This window comes from Tachypleus tridentatus, chromosome 8 (genome assembly GCF_004210375.1).
Source record: "Tachypleus tridentatus isolate NWPU-2018 chromosome 8, ASM421037v1, whole genome shotgun sequence".
Classification (NCBI taxonomy): Eukaryota; Metazoa; Arthropoda; class Merostomata; order Xiphosura; family Limulidae; genus Tachypleus; species Tachypleus tridentatus.
In genome coordinates, this window is record NC_134832.1 from 47,023,747 (window position 1) to 47,043,886 (window position 20,140).

Sequence of the window (20,140 nt, forward strand, 5' to 3'; positions counted from 1 at the left end):
CTACAATCTAGGATCTGTTCTACTCTACAGTTTTAAACTAACACCTATTTAACACTACAATCTAGGATCCATTCTACTCTACAGTTTTAAACACCTATTTAACACTACGATGTAGGATCCATTCTACTCTACAGTTTTAAACACCTATTTAACACTACAATCTAGGATCCATTCTACTCTACAGTTTTAAACACCTATTTAACACTACGATGTAGGATCTATTCTACTCTACAGTTTTAAACTAACACCTGTTTACAACTACGATGTAGGATCCATTCTACTCTACAGTTTTAAACTAACATCTGTTCAACACTACAATCTAGGATCTGTTCTACTCTACAGTTTTAAACTAACACCTATTTAACACTACGATGTAGGATCTATTCTACTCTACAGTTTTAAACTAACACCTATTTAACACTACGATGTTGGATCTATTCTACTCTACAGTTTTAAACTAACACCTGTTTACAACTACGATTTAGGATCTGTTCTACTCTACAGTTTTAAACTAACACCTGTTTAACACTACGATGTAGGATCTGTTCTACTCTACAGTTTTAAACTAACACCTGTTTACAACTACGATGTAGGATCCATTCTACTCTACAGTGTTAAACTAAAATCTGTTCAACACTACAATCTAGGATCTGTTCTACTCTACAGTTTTAAACTAACACCTATTTAACACTACGATGTAGGATCTATTCTACTCTACAGTTTTAAACTAACACCTGTTTACAACTACGATGTTGGATCTATTCTACTCTACAGTTTTAAACTAACACCTGTTTACAACTACGATGTAGGATCCATTCTACTCTACAGTTTTAAACTAACATCTGTTTAACACTACAATCTAGGATCTGTTCTACTCTACAGTTTTAAACTAACACCTATTTAACACTACAATCTAGGATCCATTCTACTCTACAGTTTTAAACACCTATTTAACACTACGATGTAGGATCTATTCTACTCTACAGTTTTAAACTAACACCTGTTTACAACTACGATGTAGGATCCATTCTACTCTACAGTTTAAACTAACATCTGTTTAACACTACAATCTAGGATCTGTTCTACTCTACAGTTTTAAACTAACACCTATTTAACACTACAATCTAGGATCCATTCTACTCTACAGTTTTAAACACCTATTTAACACTACGATGTAGGATCCATTCTACTCTACAGTTTTAAACTAACACCTATTTAACACTACAATCTAGGATCCATTCTACTCTACAGTTTTAAACACCCATTTAACACTACGATGTTGGATATGTTCTACTCTACAGTTTTAAACTAACACCTGTTTAACACTACGATGTTGGATATGTTCTACTCTACAGTTTTAAACTAACACCTATTTAACACTACGATGTAGGATCTGTTCTACTCTACAGTTTTAAACTAACTTCTGTTTACAACTACGATGTAGGATCTATTCTACTCTACAGTTTTAAACACCTGTTTAACACTACGATGTAGGATCTATTTTACTCTACAGTTTTAAACTAACACCTGTCTAACACTACGATGTAGGATCTGTTCTACTCTGCAGTTTTAAACTAACACCTGCTTAACACTACGATGTAGGATCTATTCTACTCTACAGTTTTAAACTAACACCTATTTAACACTACGATGTAGGATCTATTCTACTCTACAGTTTTAAACTAACACCTGTTTAACACTACGATGTAGGATCTATTCTACTCTACAGTTTTAAACTAACACCTATTTAACACCACGATGTAGGATCTGTTCTATTCTACAGTTTTAAACTAATACCTATTTAACACTACGATGTAGGATCTATTCTACTCTACAGTTTTAAACTAACACCTGTTTAACACTACGATGTAGGATCTGTTCTACTCTACAGTTTTAAACACCTGTTTAAGACTACGATGTAGGATCTATTTTACTCTACAGTTTTAAACTAACACCTGTTTAACACTACGATGTAGGATCTGTTCTACTCTGCAGTTTTAAACTAACACCTGCTTAACACTACGATGTAGGATCTATTCTACTCTACAGTTTTAAACTAACACCTGTTTAACACTACGATGTAGGATCTATTCTACTCTACAGTTTTAAACTAACACCTGTTTAACACTACGATGTAGGATATGTTCTACTCTACAGTTTTAAACTAACACCTGTTTAACACTACGATGTAGGATCTATTCTACTCTACAGTTTTAAACTAACACCTATTTAACACTACGATGTTGGATATGTTCTACTCTACAGTTTTAAACTAACACCTGTTTAACACTACGATGTTGGATATGTTCTACTCTACAGTTTTAAACTAACACCTATTTAACACTACGATGTAGGATCTGTTCTATTCTACAGTTTTAAACTAATACCTATTTAACACTACGATGTAGGATCTATTCTACTCTACAGTTTTAAACTAACACCTGTTTAACACTACGATGTAGGATCTGTACTACTCTACAGTTTTAAACACCTGTTTAACACTACGATGTAGGATCTGTTCTACTCTACAGTTTTAAACACCTGTTTAACACTACGATGTAGGATCTATTTTACTCTACAGTTTTAAACTAACACCTATTTAACACTACGATGTAGGATCTGTTCTACTCTACAGTTTTAAACTAACACCTATTTAACACTACGATGTAGGATCTGTTCTATTCTACAGTTTTAAACTAATACCTATTTAACACTACGATGTAGGATCTATTCTACTCTACAGTTTTAAACTAACACCTGTTTAACGCTACGATGTAGGATCTGTACTACTCTACAGTTTTAAACACCTGTTTAACACTACGATGTAGGATCTGTTCTACTCTACAGTTTTAAACACCTGTTTAACACTACGATGTAGGATCTATTTTACTCTACAGTTTTAAACTAACACCTATTTAACACTACGATGTAGGATCTGTTCTACTCTACAGTTTTAAACTAACACCTATTTAACACTACGATGTAGGATCTGTTCTATTCTACAGTTTTAAACTAACACCTATTGAACACTACGATGTAGGATCTGTTCTACTCTACAGTTTTAAACTAACACCTGTTTAACACTACGATGTAGGATCTGTTCTACTCTACAGTTTTAAACTAACACCTGTTTAACACTACGATGTAGGATCTATTCTACTCTATAGTTTTAAACACCTGTTTAACACTAGAATATAGGATATATTCTACAAAAACACGCGATAGTTTTTGTCATTTCTAACCTATTTCCGTACCAGCTGTAGGTAAACGAAGTATTGGCGAGACTGAAACAGTGAGCCCTTCAACAACTCCAAGAAGTAGCATTCAGACGGACTCTACTATACTCTCGACACCGAGGAGCAGTTTCCAGACAGAATCTTCTATACTCTCGACACCCAGGAGCAGTTTCCAGTATCCTGATTCACCTCAACACTGCAGCAAAGCAGGTGTTGTAGTCACCTCGTCTCGGGCCTCAACTCGCAGGTACAATGTGCGATAAAGGGGTGGTTAATACACCCAGGTTCCGGAGAAGAATGTATAGCGTTTTCGATTCCCCATATTTTAGGAGCACAACATTCTTAAATCTGTTCTTTAAAAGATTATTTAGATTTACCCCTACTTCAGAAACGGATGACTTAACTTTGTAATACCTTAAATATACTTCTAAAGTTTTTTCGCACAACTGGTTCAGTCATAAGAATCTGATTCTGTCTCTTGTTCTCAATGAAAATCACAGTGAGAGAAATGATTTTAGTTTATTATATAGAATATTATATATAATGTGTTTAACTGTCTACGTTGACGTCATAACAAGCGTTTTTTTTTTCAAATTCTTATTGCAGAAAATCCGGAAGTTTTATTGGCGATGGAATTTTCATAACAGTTATTAGATTTATTTTTCAAGGTCGAGTACAACCATCACTGGTGTGTGTGGTTTCTGGCTAGCAGAACTGTAACAACACGCTTTGAAAAAGAGTGCGTGTGTGATATGTTTTGATTTACCAATGAGACAACTTCTAGACGTCTGTTTTAGGAGTGGGATTAGTTCTGGCTTTAACTACTTGTTTTGGTTTAGAAATGGTACTACTTCTGGCTTTATATACGTGTTTCGGTTAAGGAATGGGACTACTTCTGGCTCTAACTACGTGTTTTGGTTTAGGAATGGGAATACTTCTGGCTTTATCTACGTGTTTTGGTATAGGAATGGTACTACTTGTGGCTTTAACTACGTGCTTTGGTATAGGAATGGGACTACTTTTGGCTTTATATTTATGTTTTGGTATAGGGATGGGACTACTTCTGGCTTTAACCACGTGTTTTGGTTTAGGAATGGGACTACTTCTGGCTCTAACTACGTGTTTTGGTTTAGGAATGGGAATACTTCTGGCTTTATCTACGTGTTTTGGTATAGGAATGGTACTACTTCTGGCTTTAACTACGTGCTTTGGTATAGGAATGGGACTACTTTTGGCTTTATATACGTGTTTTGGTTTAGGAATGGGACTACTTCTGGCTTTATCTACGTGTTTTGGTATAGGAATGGGACTACTTCTGGCTCTAACTACGTGTTTTGGTATAGGAATGGGACTACTTCTGGCTCTAACTATATGTTTTGTTTTAGGAATGGGACTACTTCTGGCTCTAACTATATGTTTTGTTTCAGGAATGGTACTGCTTCTGGCTCTAACTATATGTTTTGGTTTAGGAATGGTACTGCTTCTGACTCTAACTATACTATGGATTTTGTTAGCTACACTTACAAGCAGCTTATGGAATACATTTGATAGAATATACCACAATTCATCTTCAAGAGTTGCTATAAGTGTAGTGAAATTCTGAGGTATGTGCCACTCTTAGATTTAAAAATAAGGCATTTCAAACGGTTTTTAGATATTTTAATTTGAATTTTATTGAGGGTTTTTACACGTTTTCAACATTATTTGTCGGAAAGTCGTTACGGGATAAGACGTGTGGTAAAATCTATAGCGATATGACGCCGAAACAGATAAGATATTATTCATTAACACAGGAAGTGTTATTCAGGATATAACATCAAATTAAATAATTTATAATTCAATTAAGTATGGCAATCATACCTACTAAAACATGTCAATATAGTCCTGTTCAAAGTCCAAACCAAAGTCGATATATTCCTTTCTATTCAAATCCAAACCTATTAAAACATACCAATATCATGGCTGGGACGATGTAGTCTTATCCAAATGACTTTCCAAATTGCCGTCAAGCTTGGACTAGTACTAAAAGGTTTTGAAGTTCCTTCATCCACATGGTGTTTTTTTCTTTACTTCAATCTATATGTCCATAGCCCAAGTTTTTGTGTTTCAAATTCATGGCTATAACAAGCGGCTTTACGAGCTGAAACCCTTGGGTGAAACCCACCATTGAAGGATTTCTCCATGTACAATTTTCAGTAAGGAACTTGAACCTAAGAAATTCAGAATAACAAACAAACTTATATTAATAGCTGCTAATGTGCTCTCGAAATGGTTTTGTCCACATACATATATACTCTTTCTTTAAGATCCAGTAAATCGTCAGCAGCAGCGGCCTTCGCGGCAGCCACGGCTGGTTCCAGTAACCCTCCAGAACCATTGTCTCAGTCCCAGTCACGAGCTAGTAGTAACCTTCCAAGTGCAGGTCAGTGTTGTTGACCAGTGTTAGTGTGCATGTGTAAATCATATCTCAAACGAACGCTTGCAATTCCACGTGTGTTTCTTGTTGCCTTAACATGTTGTTGTTTTTTTTAGTGAAAACGTCATTAAACCGATCAATGACTATTTCAATGTGCAGTTTAATTTATAGTCATCAAAAGCGAGTTGTCTTCTGTTTTTCATGCTTATTAAACTGTGTGTCATAGGTCAATGCTGTTGATAAAAATGTCCGTTGAATAGTCATTTTCTATTTGGCATGATTATTACGCGCTGTGCCGTAAGTCAATTTTTTTAAAGTGAAATGCTTCTTGAATGGTTGTTTTCTGTTTGGCATGCTTATTACACTCTGTGTTTTAATTTAATGGTGTTAATATAATGCCCGATGAATTACTGAAACGCATGTTTTTTTCGATAACTGTTTCTATGGACTTCTCTTTAGCTGTCTCCAAGCAGAAGTGTGCTAAGTTCAAGGTCTTACAACGCTAAAATTTGGAGTCTGATTCCTCACGGTGGACATAGCAGATAGCCCAGTTTAGTTTGGCTTTAAAACAAAAAACAATTTTTTTTTCGCCTTCCTTGACTTAACATTTTCACTTCAACTTGATTATTAACTGTCAGAGCAAACGCTCAATGAATATTTAACCTCGTTCACGCTGCTCAGATCGGCTTTACATTTGTCTTTATACTTTCTGCAACAAATAACCTCGTTCACTATTCCAATGAGTTTAATACTTTTACGTTTATGTACCAGGAATACTTAACCTCATTCACGTTGCTCAAATCGGCTTTACATTTGTTTTTATACTTTCTGCAACAAATAACCTCGTTCACTATTCCAATGAGTTTAATACGTCTACGTTTATGTACCAGAAATACTTAACCTCGCTCACGCTACTCAGATTAGCTACGTATTTTGCTTTAAACCTGCCACGAGTTGTTCAGGTCTGGGACGCTTAACCTCGCTCACGCTGCCAAAATCAGTTTCGCTTTCTTTTGTTGGCATGTTAGGTCACTCTTGAGATTAACTTGATATTTCTCTGTGGATATGTCAGGAATAGCTAACCTCGTTGAGGATTCGTTGATAAGCTTTGATATTTAACATTTGACACGTGATAAGCATGACACGTGATAAGCATGGTTTGAACCTATGGCATGACTGACTCACGGTGAAGGGTAACTCAACCTCACATATACTGTCCCTATAAGGTTACTAAAGTTAAGCGTGGCTCACTATAACACTTAGTGCATCTCATATCAGATAGTTTCTGTTGTTTTTAATCATGGGTATAAATAATTTATACGAAAGTATGTATTTTTTTCGTATTTTATTTTATACCATATAAATAGTGACTCAACGCATGGAAACAATAAAAAAATTACATAAAAAGATTAAAATTTAAAAACACATTTACTGTTAAAATATTATGTGTTTAAGGTAATTCATTTGACTTGAGAAAAAAATACAAATTTGTTTGAACTGTTTCTTCGCTGGATAAGCGTAAAGTTTGTAGATTTATCACTCTAAAATTTGTTGTTTGATTCCTGTAGCGGAAACAGCGCTTGTAGCTTTGCATTAAAAACAAACAAACTGAGCCACTAACGAGAACAATGAGTGACTTCTGTTCAAACAAAGTTTCAAAGGTGAAGAAAAGTCGCTTCTCTAAGAATAAAACTTCGCTCAAACATTACCTTCTATATCAATTCATCTTTTTAACCGGTTATTGATTTAAATTAAACGTGCGCAAGGAATCTCAGCACAGACATTGGTAAGAACGAGGTAAACAGGGCTATGACGTCATAATCAAACTTGCTTTGAATATCGGTTCTCTTTTCTTAGGAATCAGCGGGAAGTTGAATACGGGTAGTGTGTATTGTAGTCCACCTGATTAGATTGAATGTATCGATGACGTGTGGTCTAGCTGTCTCTTCTAACTTTATGTAACGTAAAAAGACATCAGTGGAATAAGACGCGTCATTCTTCAAGTGAAAACAACAAAACTCTATTGTTGTTTTAATTTCAAACTAATCGAAAATCTAATAATATTTCAAATCGTCCATAAACAAAACCCCGAAAATACATCATCAAGTAAAGAGAGACAACGATTATGCAGCCGTTACTTGTCGTCCTCACCCGGTAGCTCAGTAGTAAGCTTGAGATTCAAGGTTCGATCCATGTACTGTATACAGCGCAAGCGTTCTACGTATACAGCTTTCGCTTAGTTAAACAAACTTCTATGGAAGGTCTACCGGTGACACAAAAGTATGGTTTAGAAATGATAATGCTGCAATCCGGGGTTCGACCCATGCAGAGTACACAAGACCTACTATACATTAGACAGTTTGTGTTTTAAAATAAGCAAACGTTTCTTGTATTTTATCCACAGTTGGAACCGACATCAAAATTCCGAACGCTAAAACGAAACGAGAATCCATGATCAGCACGGCTGCTACCATGAGAGTCCTGAACGTCCTACGACACTGGGTTTCGAAACACCCTCAGGTGAACAGCTATTTATTTGCTCCAGATGTCGTTAGTTTCTAAACGTCTTGTTAAGTTGTGACTTATAGGAGACTCCAACATTTTCACTACCACTGTTTCTTTGTGCATGTTTAATAAGTGTACCTCGTACTGAGAGAGCTGTTTATAAACGTGGTTATAAAAGTTAAAATAGTAAGTTTGGGAAGATTTTGAGTCTTTATTAAGCAATATTTTCTCAAGTATTTTGAAAAGTATCTCTACAAAGTAATTTCGGGGAACACGGTTTTAGACCGTAAAGTTTAAAGACGGCTTGAATGGGTGGTAAAGAAAAATATTTGTAGTTTGACATCCTAACAGATGTACAACGTTTCGTCTTAATCAGGTAGAAATATTTCATATATATACACAGGAATATATACACCATATAGAACAAAGAGGTCACACGACCGGAGATTGGTTAAAAGATTTTAGTAAGAGCATCTTGACCCCCAAGGATGTTAGTTCAGAGTGAAGCTGTTTTGTTCACTGTACTCTCGGACACTTTACGTCATAGCTTGACGTCAGCAGGAATGTGTAGAACAAATCATATTTATCTAAGAATAAAACGTCGCTCGAACATTGCGTTCAACTTCAACTCGCCACCTTATCCGTTATTGATTTAATGTAAACTTAAGAGTTTGCAGGAGAGTGTATTCTGTTTTTTTTTGTTTTCTAATATTGAACAACCAATCTCCTTAACATTTTAGGATTTCGAAAACGATCCTAAGCTCCTACACATGACGACAGAGTTCCTCGAGGAGTTGGTTCACAACACAAACCTCCTTCCCGCCGAACACAAGGCAGCAGCACAAATCCTTTTCTTCATCACCAAACAAGACCAAGACAAAGCAGCAAAGCTTGACTTGGATGTTCTTTTAGCGCCCCCTACGGTAAGAATTTTTTTTTTTAATCTATGTGTTTATGTTGTTTTTTTTTAGGTTGAGCAGTATAAACACTTGATTGATATATATTTCTGCGTTACAGATGAATCGGTTGGTTGTGTCAGAAATCACGAGATTAAAACGACAGAACAGTCGAGTTAGGTTTAAGATACAAATACATACAATACTAAGTCGAGTTAGGCTTAAGATACAAATACATACAATACTAAGTCGAGTTAGGCTTAAGATACAAATACATACAATACTAAGTCGAGTTAGGCTTTAGATACAAATACATACACTACTAAGTCGAGTTAGGCTTAAGATACAAATACATGCACTACTAAGTCGAGTTAGGCTTAAGATACAAATACATACACTACTAAGTCGAGTTAGGCTTAAGATACAAATACATACACTACTAAGTCGAGTTAGGCTTAAGATACAAATACATACACTACTAAGTCGAGTTAGGCTTCAGATACAAATACATACACTACTAAATCGAGTTAGGCTTAAGATACAAATGCATGGTGGCCCGTAAGCCCCTACCCATCCATATGTTATTATGTTATATTCAAATACGCATGTATTATACATTTATTTCTTTTTATCAGAGAAATATGGCCGATGTAAGCCCATTTACACTTGAAAAGCTTATTGTGATAAGTACGTGGGTACATGAGTGCAAGAATACTGGTGAAAGCACACAGATACACTGGATACATAAGATATATGGATTGGTAGGGACTTACCGGCCACCCTGTACGCACACTACTAAGTCGAGTGAGGCTTAAGATACAAATACATACACTACTAAGTCGAGTTAGGCTTAAGATACAAATACGTACACCACTAAGTAAGATACAATATACTCTCGGACACGTGCTTTCTACTTCAGGTCCCTTCGTATTTTGTGCAAATTAAGGAGTTCCAAATTTTCAAATCTGGTGATTTTGACAGTTAATCTCCTGAACACCATTGAACACTTATTAAAATATTTTATTATCAGATTCCAAGTAAAGAAACTGTCGAAACTTTATCAGCGTTGGAACTGGCTGAAGAAATGACCTTTCTGGATTATCATATCTTTGTTTCCATCAGAAGCGAGTAAGTAGTTTTTAGTTCAAACATATCGGTTATTGGAGAAGGAAGTTTGTAATTCAGTAAGAGACTTCTGAGTTTGGTCTAAGTGGTTAACATCCACATTAAAAAGTAGAGTGCTTATTGGCTGTTAATATTACGTCATTACAACGGCCAATTAGCACACTGCTTTTAAACGCTTAGGTACTGTACTTGTAATATGACAGGACATGTTTACTTTAATCAACAACACTTCGTAGTATCCCAGAATCGTAGCTAAGTTTACAAATTTAGTCAAAATGTGAAACCGTTAAATATTATTTAAAGTGATAAAACATAACAAGATAATCACAGACACGCGCGGATAACTTTTCACGTAGCTTCACGAAGAATGCTCAAACGATAATTTTAATTGGTTAACATTTCAAACCTTCTTACGTGCGCAAAAGTTTCTTAGGTGAAGCACAGAGGTACATAGTGGGCTATTTATGCCATGCCCACAACGGGTATCGAAACCCGGTGTTTTAGCACTACGAATACATTACGATGCAACATTAACAAATAAAAAAAAAATCTCCCCTCACTTCGTGATAAACTGAGCCAATAAATAATCGCTCAATTCAACCCACCTACTGACATTTGTTAAAATGACCGGTGTTTAAGGAATATTTAGTTTGTTATGACATCTTGAGTTAAATTATGCTATTTCTTTTCGAGGGAATTTCTTGGCCAGGCGTGGATGAAAGCTGATAAGACGTTCAAGGCTCCTAACATTATACTGATGACCAGGAGGTTCAATCATGTAAGAACTCCTAACACTGAAGTAAAAATGGTGATAAAATATATAATGTGATGAATAAAGATGTCGGAAAGACCTCGTGATGTAAGTACGTCTATTGACGAAGTATGAAGAGGTTGACACGGTAACGAGTAGTGATTTAACATAATAAAACATCATGATGTGTTGGTAACTAATGACAGTTTTTAATTTGTCCAATAGCAGCTCGAATCACGTAATAAGATGTTCTGTTCTTTGTTTTGCGATTAACTATATATTTTCTGTTTCAAAAGATAATTACCTAGTTTGTCGTTAGAGGGCTTATGCAACTGAATCACTGTTCATTAACTAAAGATCTATAATTAATTAGTTAAGTTGTTCGTTATAGCGAAGACTGAATTGTGGTTGGTTAAAACACGTTATGTTTAGTGAAAACGCAGGTCTTATTGGTTGATACATTGATAGTCTTTTCACGTGCCAAAAGAATAATTCCTATTGGTTGATACATCTTTCTGCGTCACAGATGAATCGGTTGGTTGTGTCAGAAATCATGGGTGCTCCTGAGATGGCTCGAAGGGTGTGTATCATTGAGAAATGGGTGACAGTGGCTGATATTTGTCGTTGTCTTCACAACTTTAACGGTGTACTTCAGATAATTTCAGCTTTAATGAACAGCTCTGTCTTTCGGCTAAAGAAAACATGGGAAAAAGTCTCTAAAACGGTGCAGTAACAAGCTTGTATTCTAATCTAGAAACTAGGGTAATTAGATCTAGTAGAAAACTACAAGCTCGTATTCTAATCTAGAAACTAGGGTAATTAGATCTAGTAGAAAACTACAAGCTTGTATTCTAGTAGAAACTACATATGCATAATACACTGCAGACCTAGTATAAAACTACAAGCTTGTGTTATAACATTAAAATTTAGGATAGTGTTAATTTTTGATAATACAGAACTACAAGCTTGTGTTCTACATTAAAAACTAAGATACTGTAGGTCTAGTATAAAACTTGAAGCTTGTGTGCTAACATTAAAAACTAGGACAGTGCTGATATATAATAATATAAAACTACAAGCTTATGTTCTAACATTAAAACTAGGAGAGTGCTAATATATAATAATATAAAACTACAAGCTTATGTTCTAACATTAAAACTAGGAGAGTGCTAATATATAATAATATAAAACTACAAGCTTATGTTCTAACATTAAAACTAGGATACTTCAGGCCTAATATAAAACTACAAAGTAGTGTTCTAACGTTAAAACTAGGATACTTCAGGCCTTATTCAACCTTAGTTTGACATCTATTTTTACCTGTTTTTCTGATGTTTGTTAACACATTTAATAATTTGTCAAAGAAGACAGTGATTACTTCACGATATAAGAAGAGATTATATTTGTCAAAATATTTCACAAATAAAATAACTGACACAATGTCATGAACATCATAAGTATGAAGGTATAAAATTCACACCGTGGTACAAACAAATTATTTTTATTACTATATTATCTCACAAGGTGGCACCACAGTATTATAGTACTTGTTTTGAATTAAGCCCAAAGCTACATAATGGGCTATCTGTGCTCTGCTCACAATGGGTATCGAAACCCGGTTTTTAGCGTTGTAAGTCCGCAGACATACCGCTGAGCCAACTGGGGGCAGTGTGATAGTAACTAAAATTCGAAACTTTAATTAAATAACTTGGATATTAGAAGTTCACAATAATATGAAACAAGAAGGAAGAAACTTGTTTGATGTTTTTAAAACCTACAAATAGTCATATTTGTTCTAAATATGTTGTAGTAATATTACATTTTTTAATATAAATATGTTGTAGTAATATTACATTTTTTAATCTAAATATGTTGTAGTAATATTACATTTTTTAATATAAATATGTTGTAGTAATATTACATTTTTTAATCTAAATATGTTGTAGTAATATTACATTTTTTAATCTAAATATGTTGTAGTAATATTACATTTTTTAATATAAATATGTTGTAGTAATATTACATTTTTTAATATAAATATGTTGTAGTAATATTACATTTTTTTAATCTATTTTTAGGTGTATTTTTCTTGTGTTTATTTTATTTACACTTCTCGTTATGAATTATCGTGGTTCATAATATTACACCACCCAGCATGGCCAGGTGGGTTAAGGCGTTCGACTCGTGATTTGAGGGCCGCGGGTTCAAATCCTTGTCGCACCAAACGTGCTCGCTCTTTCATCCGTGGAGATGTTATTATATGACGGTCAATCCCACTATTCGGTGGTTGAAAGGGTAGCTCAAGAGTTGGCGGTGGGTGGTGATGACTAGCTGCCTTCCCTCTAGTCTTAGATTGTTAAATCAGGGATAGCTAGCGCAGTTAGCCTTCGTGTAGCTTTGCGCAAAGTTAAAAGAAAACGTACTATTATAATTTTATTAATTATTTTAATAGACTGCCCTCTATAATATTACGTTCCAGGTTATCACGCATTTATATTCGTTCTGTAATTGAAAAGTTTTCTGCTAAAGAAATATAAAGTTAGTATAGAATAAAATAGCATTTTTTTTATGTTTTTGTTATTAGAGCAAGCAAACAGTTGACAAGTTACAAGTTCTAGTAGCTGCAGACGGAAAATTTCGGAACATGAGAGATGCTCTCCACAGGTGAGTTGTGTTTCACTCATGATCACTGTGTCTCACAAGTGAGCTGCGCGCAACTTGGTTTTTATTTATTTATGCGAAACTGATTAAATGAAGTTGTGTCACTTGTAAGGATTTAGAGTTTCACTTTCTGTGTCACATCCAGATGTGAACTGTTGAAAAGTGTTCAAAGTGTTTGTGTAAGTTGTAAAAATTTGGAAGTTGCGTGTCACAGGTTATATCTAGTCACAGGTTATACCTAGTCACAGGTTATATCTAGTCACAGATTATACCTAGTCACAGGTTATAGCTAGTCACAGGTTATATCTAGTCACACATTATATCTAGTCACACGTTATATCTAGTCACAGGTTATATCTAGTCACAGGTTATATCTAGTCACAGGTTATATCTAGTCACACGTTATATCTAGTCACAGGTTATATCTAGTCACACGTTATATCTAGTCACAGGTTATATCTAGTCACACGTTATATCTAGTCATAGGTTATATCTAGTCACACGTTATATCTATTCACAGGTTATACCTAGTCACAGGTTATATCTAGTCACACATTATATCTAGTCACAGGTTATATCTAGTCACAGGTTATATCTAGTCACACGTTATATCTAGTCACACGTTATATCTAGTCACACGTTATATCTGGTCACAGGTTATATCTATTCACAGGTTATACCTAGTCACAGGTTATATCTAGTCACACATTATATCTAGTCACAGGTTATATATAGTCACAGGTTATATCTAGTCACACGTTATATCTAGTCACAGGTTATATCTAGTCACAGGTTATATCTAGTCACTGGTTATATCTAGTCACAGGTTATACCTAGTCACAGGTTATATCTAGTCACACGTTATATCTAGTCACAGGTTATATCTAGTCACAGGTTATACCTAGTCACAGGTTATATCTAGTCACACGTTATATCTAGTCACAGGTTATATCTAGTCACACGTTATATCTAGTCACAGGTTATACCTAGTTACAGGTTATACCTAGTCACAGGTTATATCTAGTCACAGGTTATATCTAGTCACACGTTATATCTAGTCACAGGTTATATCTAGTCACAGGTTATACCTAGTCACAGGTTATACCTAGTCACAGGTTATATCTAGTCACAGGTTGTATCTAGTCTCACGTTATATCTAGTCACAGGTTATACCTAGTCACACGTTATATCTAGTCACACGTTATACCTAGTCACAGGTTATATCTAGTCACACGTTATATCTAGTCACAGGTTATACCTAGTCACAGGTTATATCTAGTCACACGTTATATCTAGTCACAGGTTATATCTAGTCACACGTTATATCTAGTCACAGGTTATACCTAGTTACAGGTTATACCTAGTCACAGGTTATATCTAGTCACACGTTATATCTAGTCACAGGTTATATCTAGTCACAGGTTATACCTAGTCACAGGTTATATCTAGTCACACGTTATATCTAGTCACAGGTTATATCTATTCACAGGTTATACCTAGTCACAGGTTATATCTAGTCACACGTTATATTTAGTCACAGGTTATATCTAGTCACAGGTTATACCTAGTCACAGGTTATATCTAGTCACAGGTTGTATCTAGTCTCACGTTATATCTAGTCACAGGTTATACCTAGTCACACGTTATATCTAGTCACACGTTATACCTAGTCACAGGTTATACCTAGTCACAGGTTATATCTAGTCACACGTTATATCTAGTCACAGGTTATACCTAGTCACAGGTTATATCTAGTCACACGTTATATCTAGTCACAGGTTATATCTATTCACAGGTTATACCTAGTCACAGGTTATATCTAGTCACAGGTTACATCTAGCCACAGGTTATACCTTGTCACAGGTTATATCTAGTCACAGTTTATACCTAGTCACAGGTTATATCTATTCACAGGTTATACCTAGTCACAGGTTATATCTAGTCACAGGTTACATCTAGCCACAGGTTATACCTAGTCACAGGTTATATCTAGTCACAGGTTATATCTAGCCACAGGTTATACCTAGTCACAGGTTATATCTATTCACAGGTTATATCTAGTCACAGGTTATACCTAGTCACAGGTTATATCTAGCCACAGGTTATACCTAGTCACAGGTTATATCTATTCACAGGTTATACCTAGTCACAGGTTATACCTAGTCACAGGTTATATCTAGTCACAGGTTATATCTAGCCACAGGTTATACCTAGTCACAGGTTATATCTATTCACAGGTTATACCTAGTCACAGGTAATATCTAGTCACAGGTTATACCTTGTCACAGGTTATACCTAGTCACAGGTTATATCTAGATGATATGAATAACTGAAATGGAACCTGAACTGTGTCTCTGATAAGGTCTTGAGTTTGTGTCACATCTACGCTGAGGAATTGTAGTTGCAAATGTGATTAAAAGTCCACAAGTCATGTGTCACAAACGAAGGGTTGGAATTTGTGTCGTAAGCGAGATTAATACATTTATGTCGCTCTTAATATTACTTTGTTTACGTAATTGAGAACCATACCTTGTGTGTGTGTGTGTGTACTTTATGGAAAAGTGTCTGTGATTTAACCGTAGTTTATTTTGGACTACAGACTACAGTACACGGTCGTTAGTGCTAAAAGATGAATAGATTTACCTATAGGCCCGACATGACCAAATAGTTGGAAGTGCTCGACTCGCAATCTGGGAGTTGTGGGTTCGAATCCCTGTCTCATCAAACATGCTCGTCCTTTCAGTGATGTCGAGAAAACCCACTTGTAGAGAAATATATATGTAAAAACAGCTCGTTTGGGTTGAGAAAATATTTTACATAGAACAGCGAACAACGTTTCGACCTTCTTCGGTCATCGTCAGGTTCACAAAGAAAGAGGTAACTGATCGGAAGCTGACCACATGTTTGGAAGGGGTTCTGTAACTGTATACAAACAAATGGCCTAAGCATGGGCAACCCAGTATCACCAGTTCTAGCCAATATTTTAAGACACAAGTTGAAACACAAGCAATTAACACAGCATTACATCCACCACTATACTGGTACAGATGTGTTGATGACACGGTTGCGGGATCTAAATCTACAGAACACATACTTAATTTTTTCAATCACATTAACTCTATACATCCCAACATTAACTTCACATGTGAACAGGAAGAAAGCAATCAAATATCATTTCTTAACCTCAAAATTACAAGAACCGACACACAATTCAAAACAGAAATCCACCGAAAAATCACCCATACTGGACTATACATTCCTAGGGACTCAGCACATGAAACAAAACAAAACTCAACATACTAAGAAACCAAATAAACACAGCCGTAAAACTATGCTCACCAGATAAAATTAACGATGAATTAGACAAAATAAAACAATACTTCATCAAAGTCAATAAGTTTCCTCCACAAACCGTAGAAAACATTATACGTACACACCTAGACAGAAAGCAAAATCAACCAACAAAAGTAAATATATCTCACGAATCAAAAAGTCACGAAACCATATACTGCTGCATACCATATATTCCCGACATCAGCAGACAAATAACCAACATTTGGCAAAAAACTAGTAACAAAATATAACATTCCAGTTAATACCAAATTTATTCAAAACCAGGCACAAAACTAAGGTCTATACTATGTAAAACTACACTGACAAACACCACACCAACATTATTTATAAAATACAATGTGATAACTGCCACGACTTCTATATTGGAGAAACAAGTAGAAAAATGGAAACCAGATTCAAAGAACATAAAAAGTCACCTTCACACGTTTTCGAACACTGCAAATCAAATAAACACAACATAACGATAGAAAACACTCAAATACTAAATAAAGAAACAAACATAAACAAACGCAAAATTAAAGAAGCCTTACTTATACAACAACTTAAACCCAAAATAAACCAATATAAAGGAACGCCTTTATACCTATATTAATATAATAAAGTAAATAAAATTATATATTCAAACATCTAACATCGCCCTCTACATTCCGACACTCAGTTACACAACCCCTTTCAAACATGTGGTCAGCTTCCGGTCAGTTACCTCTTTCTTTGTGAACCTGACGATGACCGAAGAAGGTCGAAACGTTGTTCGCTCTTCTATGTGAAATATTTTCTCAACCCAAACGAGCCGTTTTTGCATATATATGCTCGTCCTTTGAACCGTGAGGGCATTATAATGTGACCGATGATCTTGCTGTTTGTTGGTAAAAACAGTAGTCCACAAGTTGGCGGTGGGTGGTAATGACAAGCTGTCTTCCCTCTAGTCCTACACTGCTTAATTAGGGACGACTATAGCAGATAGCCCTCGTGTAGCTTTGTGCGAAATTTAAAATGAACAAATACGTTTACTTTACCTAGAAAAATCTGTGATTTTGTGTTTTATTAATCTTAGATTGAACGTTTTGTTGAATGAGAGCAGACGGGAAAGTTATTCAATTCGCAAGTTGTTCGGCGGTTAGCTTGGTGGCTTATAATGCCAAAATTCAGAGTTTAACCCAGACGGTGGGCGTGGTACGGACAACCCATCGTGTAACTCTGTGCTTAACAAATAAACGTAAAAAACATCGTTAAGCACGGTTAGCGTGATCCAGATTCTATTTGTTCATTTCTGAGTGACCTTTGGGTGGATATTTTATTTTCTAATAAAAACGGATATTTATTTAAAAAAAACAGAAACACGCAAACGATAATGAATTCTACATGACAAACTGACTTATTTTATTCTTTCTTAGTGAACATTTGACAACTAAATGTATTTTTTAATTTTTAACGAAGTTCAACGTTTTCTTATAAAAAATACGTTCTATATTTACTCAATAGATGGCGCGCTATTTCCACTTCCTGCTTTTCTTCGTGTCAAACTGTTAACAAGTTACAAATTTAACTGTTCACTCATACATACATATATCGGTTTCAAAATTCGTGATTACACATGAAACAAGTTTTGTAATTTGTAATTTCAACAAAATCTGATTTAAAAATCCAGTACAGCGAATGACACTCTTACGTGTAAATAATATTAACTGAACTGTGTTTTATCGAAAGTGTATTAAAACAGTAAAAATTTATATTCAAGGTGTTTAAAACTATTTCAAGTTTACAGAAACTTTGAAATGTTCTAGATGTAATCCTCACATTGTTTTCTCTTGTTCTAGATGTAATACTCACATTGTTTTCTCTTGTTCTAGATGTAATCCTCACATTGTTTTCTCTTGTTCTAGATGTAATACTCACATTGTTTTCTCTTGTTCTAGATGTAATCCTCACATTGTTTTCTCTTGTTCTAGATGTAATACTCACATTGTTTTTTCTTGTTCTAGATGTAATCCTCACATTGTTTTCTCTTGTTCTAGATGTAATCCTCACATTGTTTTCTCTTGTTCTAGATGTAATACTCACATTGTTTTCTTGTTCTAGATGTAATACTCACATTGTTTTCTCTTGTTCTAGATGTAATCCTCACATTGTTTTCTCTTGTTCTAGATGTAATCCTCACATTGTTTTCTCTTGTTCTAGATGTAATACTCACATTGTTTTCTCTTGTTCTAGATGTAATCCTCACATTGTTTTCTCTTGTTCTAGATATAATACTCACATTGTTTTCTCTTGTTCTAGATGTAATACTCACATTGTTTTTTCTTGTTCTAGATGTAATACTCGCATTGTTTTTTATTGTTCTAGATGTAATCCTCAGATTGTTTTCTATTGTTCTAGATGTGATACTCACATTGTTTTCTCTTGTTCTAGATGTAATCCTCAAATAGTTTTCTCTTGTTCTATATATAATACTCACATTGTTTTCTCTTGTTCTAGATGTAATACTCACATTGTTTTTTCTTGTTCTAGATATAATACTCACATTGTTTTTCTTGTTCTAGATGTAATACTCACATTGTTTTCTCTTGTTCCAGATGTAATACTCACATTGTTTTCTCTTGTTCTAGATGTAATCCTCAGATTGTTTTCTATTGTTCTAGATGTAATACTCACATTGTTTTATCTTGTTCTAGATGTAATCCTCACATTGTTTTCTCTTGTTCTAGATGTAATCCTCACATTGTTTTCTCTTGTTCTAGATTTACTTTTCACATTTTTTCTTATTCTTGATGTAATCCTCACATTGTTTTCTTCTGCACTAGATGTAATCCTCACATTGTTTATTCTTGTTCTAGATGTAATCCTCACATTGTTTTCTCTTGTTCCAGATGTAATACTCACATTGTTTTTTCTTGTTCTAGATGTAATCCTCACATTGTTTTTTCTTGTTTTAGATGTGATCCTCACATTGTTTTGCTCTTATTCTAAATGTGATCCTCACATTATTTTTCTCTTGTTCCAGATGTGATCCTCATATTGTTTTATTTTGTTCCAGATGTGATCTTCACGTTGTATTTTTTCTTGTTCCAGATGTGAGCCTCACAATGTATTTTTTTGTTGTTCCAGATGTGATCTTCACGTTGTATTTTTCTTGTTCCAGATGTGAGCCTCACAATGTATTTCTTGTTGTTCCAGATGTGATCCTCATATTGTTTTT

At 34.8% G+C, this 20,140-nt stretch overlaps 1 protein-coding gene across 1 annotated transcript in view; it reads left to right on the forward strand.

Annotated features, from left to right (window-relative positions):
- The window catches only part of LOC143223900 (uncharacterized), an 88,609-nt gene that overhangs the window by 14,859 nt on the left and 53,610 nt on the right, over positions 1 to 20,140 (forward strand). Inside the window, exons 6-13 of the mRNA XM_076452375.1 lie at positions 3,258 to 3,483; positions 5,543 to 5,658; positions 8,057 to 8,172; positions 8,898 to 9,080; positions 10,084 to 10,181; positions 10,872 to 10,956; positions 11,456 to 11,653; positions 13,514 to 13,593. Coding sequence (XP_076308490.1) covers positions 3,258 to 3,483; positions 5,543 to 5,658; positions 8,057 to 8,172; positions 8,898 to 9,080; positions 10,084 to 10,181; positions 10,872 to 10,956; positions 11,456 to 11,653; positions 13,514 to 13,593 — 1,102 coding nt within the window. The remainder of the gene's footprint in view (positions 1 to 3,257; positions 3,484 to 5,542; positions 5,659 to 8,056; positions 8,173 to 8,897; positions 9,081 to 10,083; positions 10,182 to 10,871; positions 10,957 to 11,455; positions 11,654 to 13,513; positions 13,594 to 20,140) is intronic.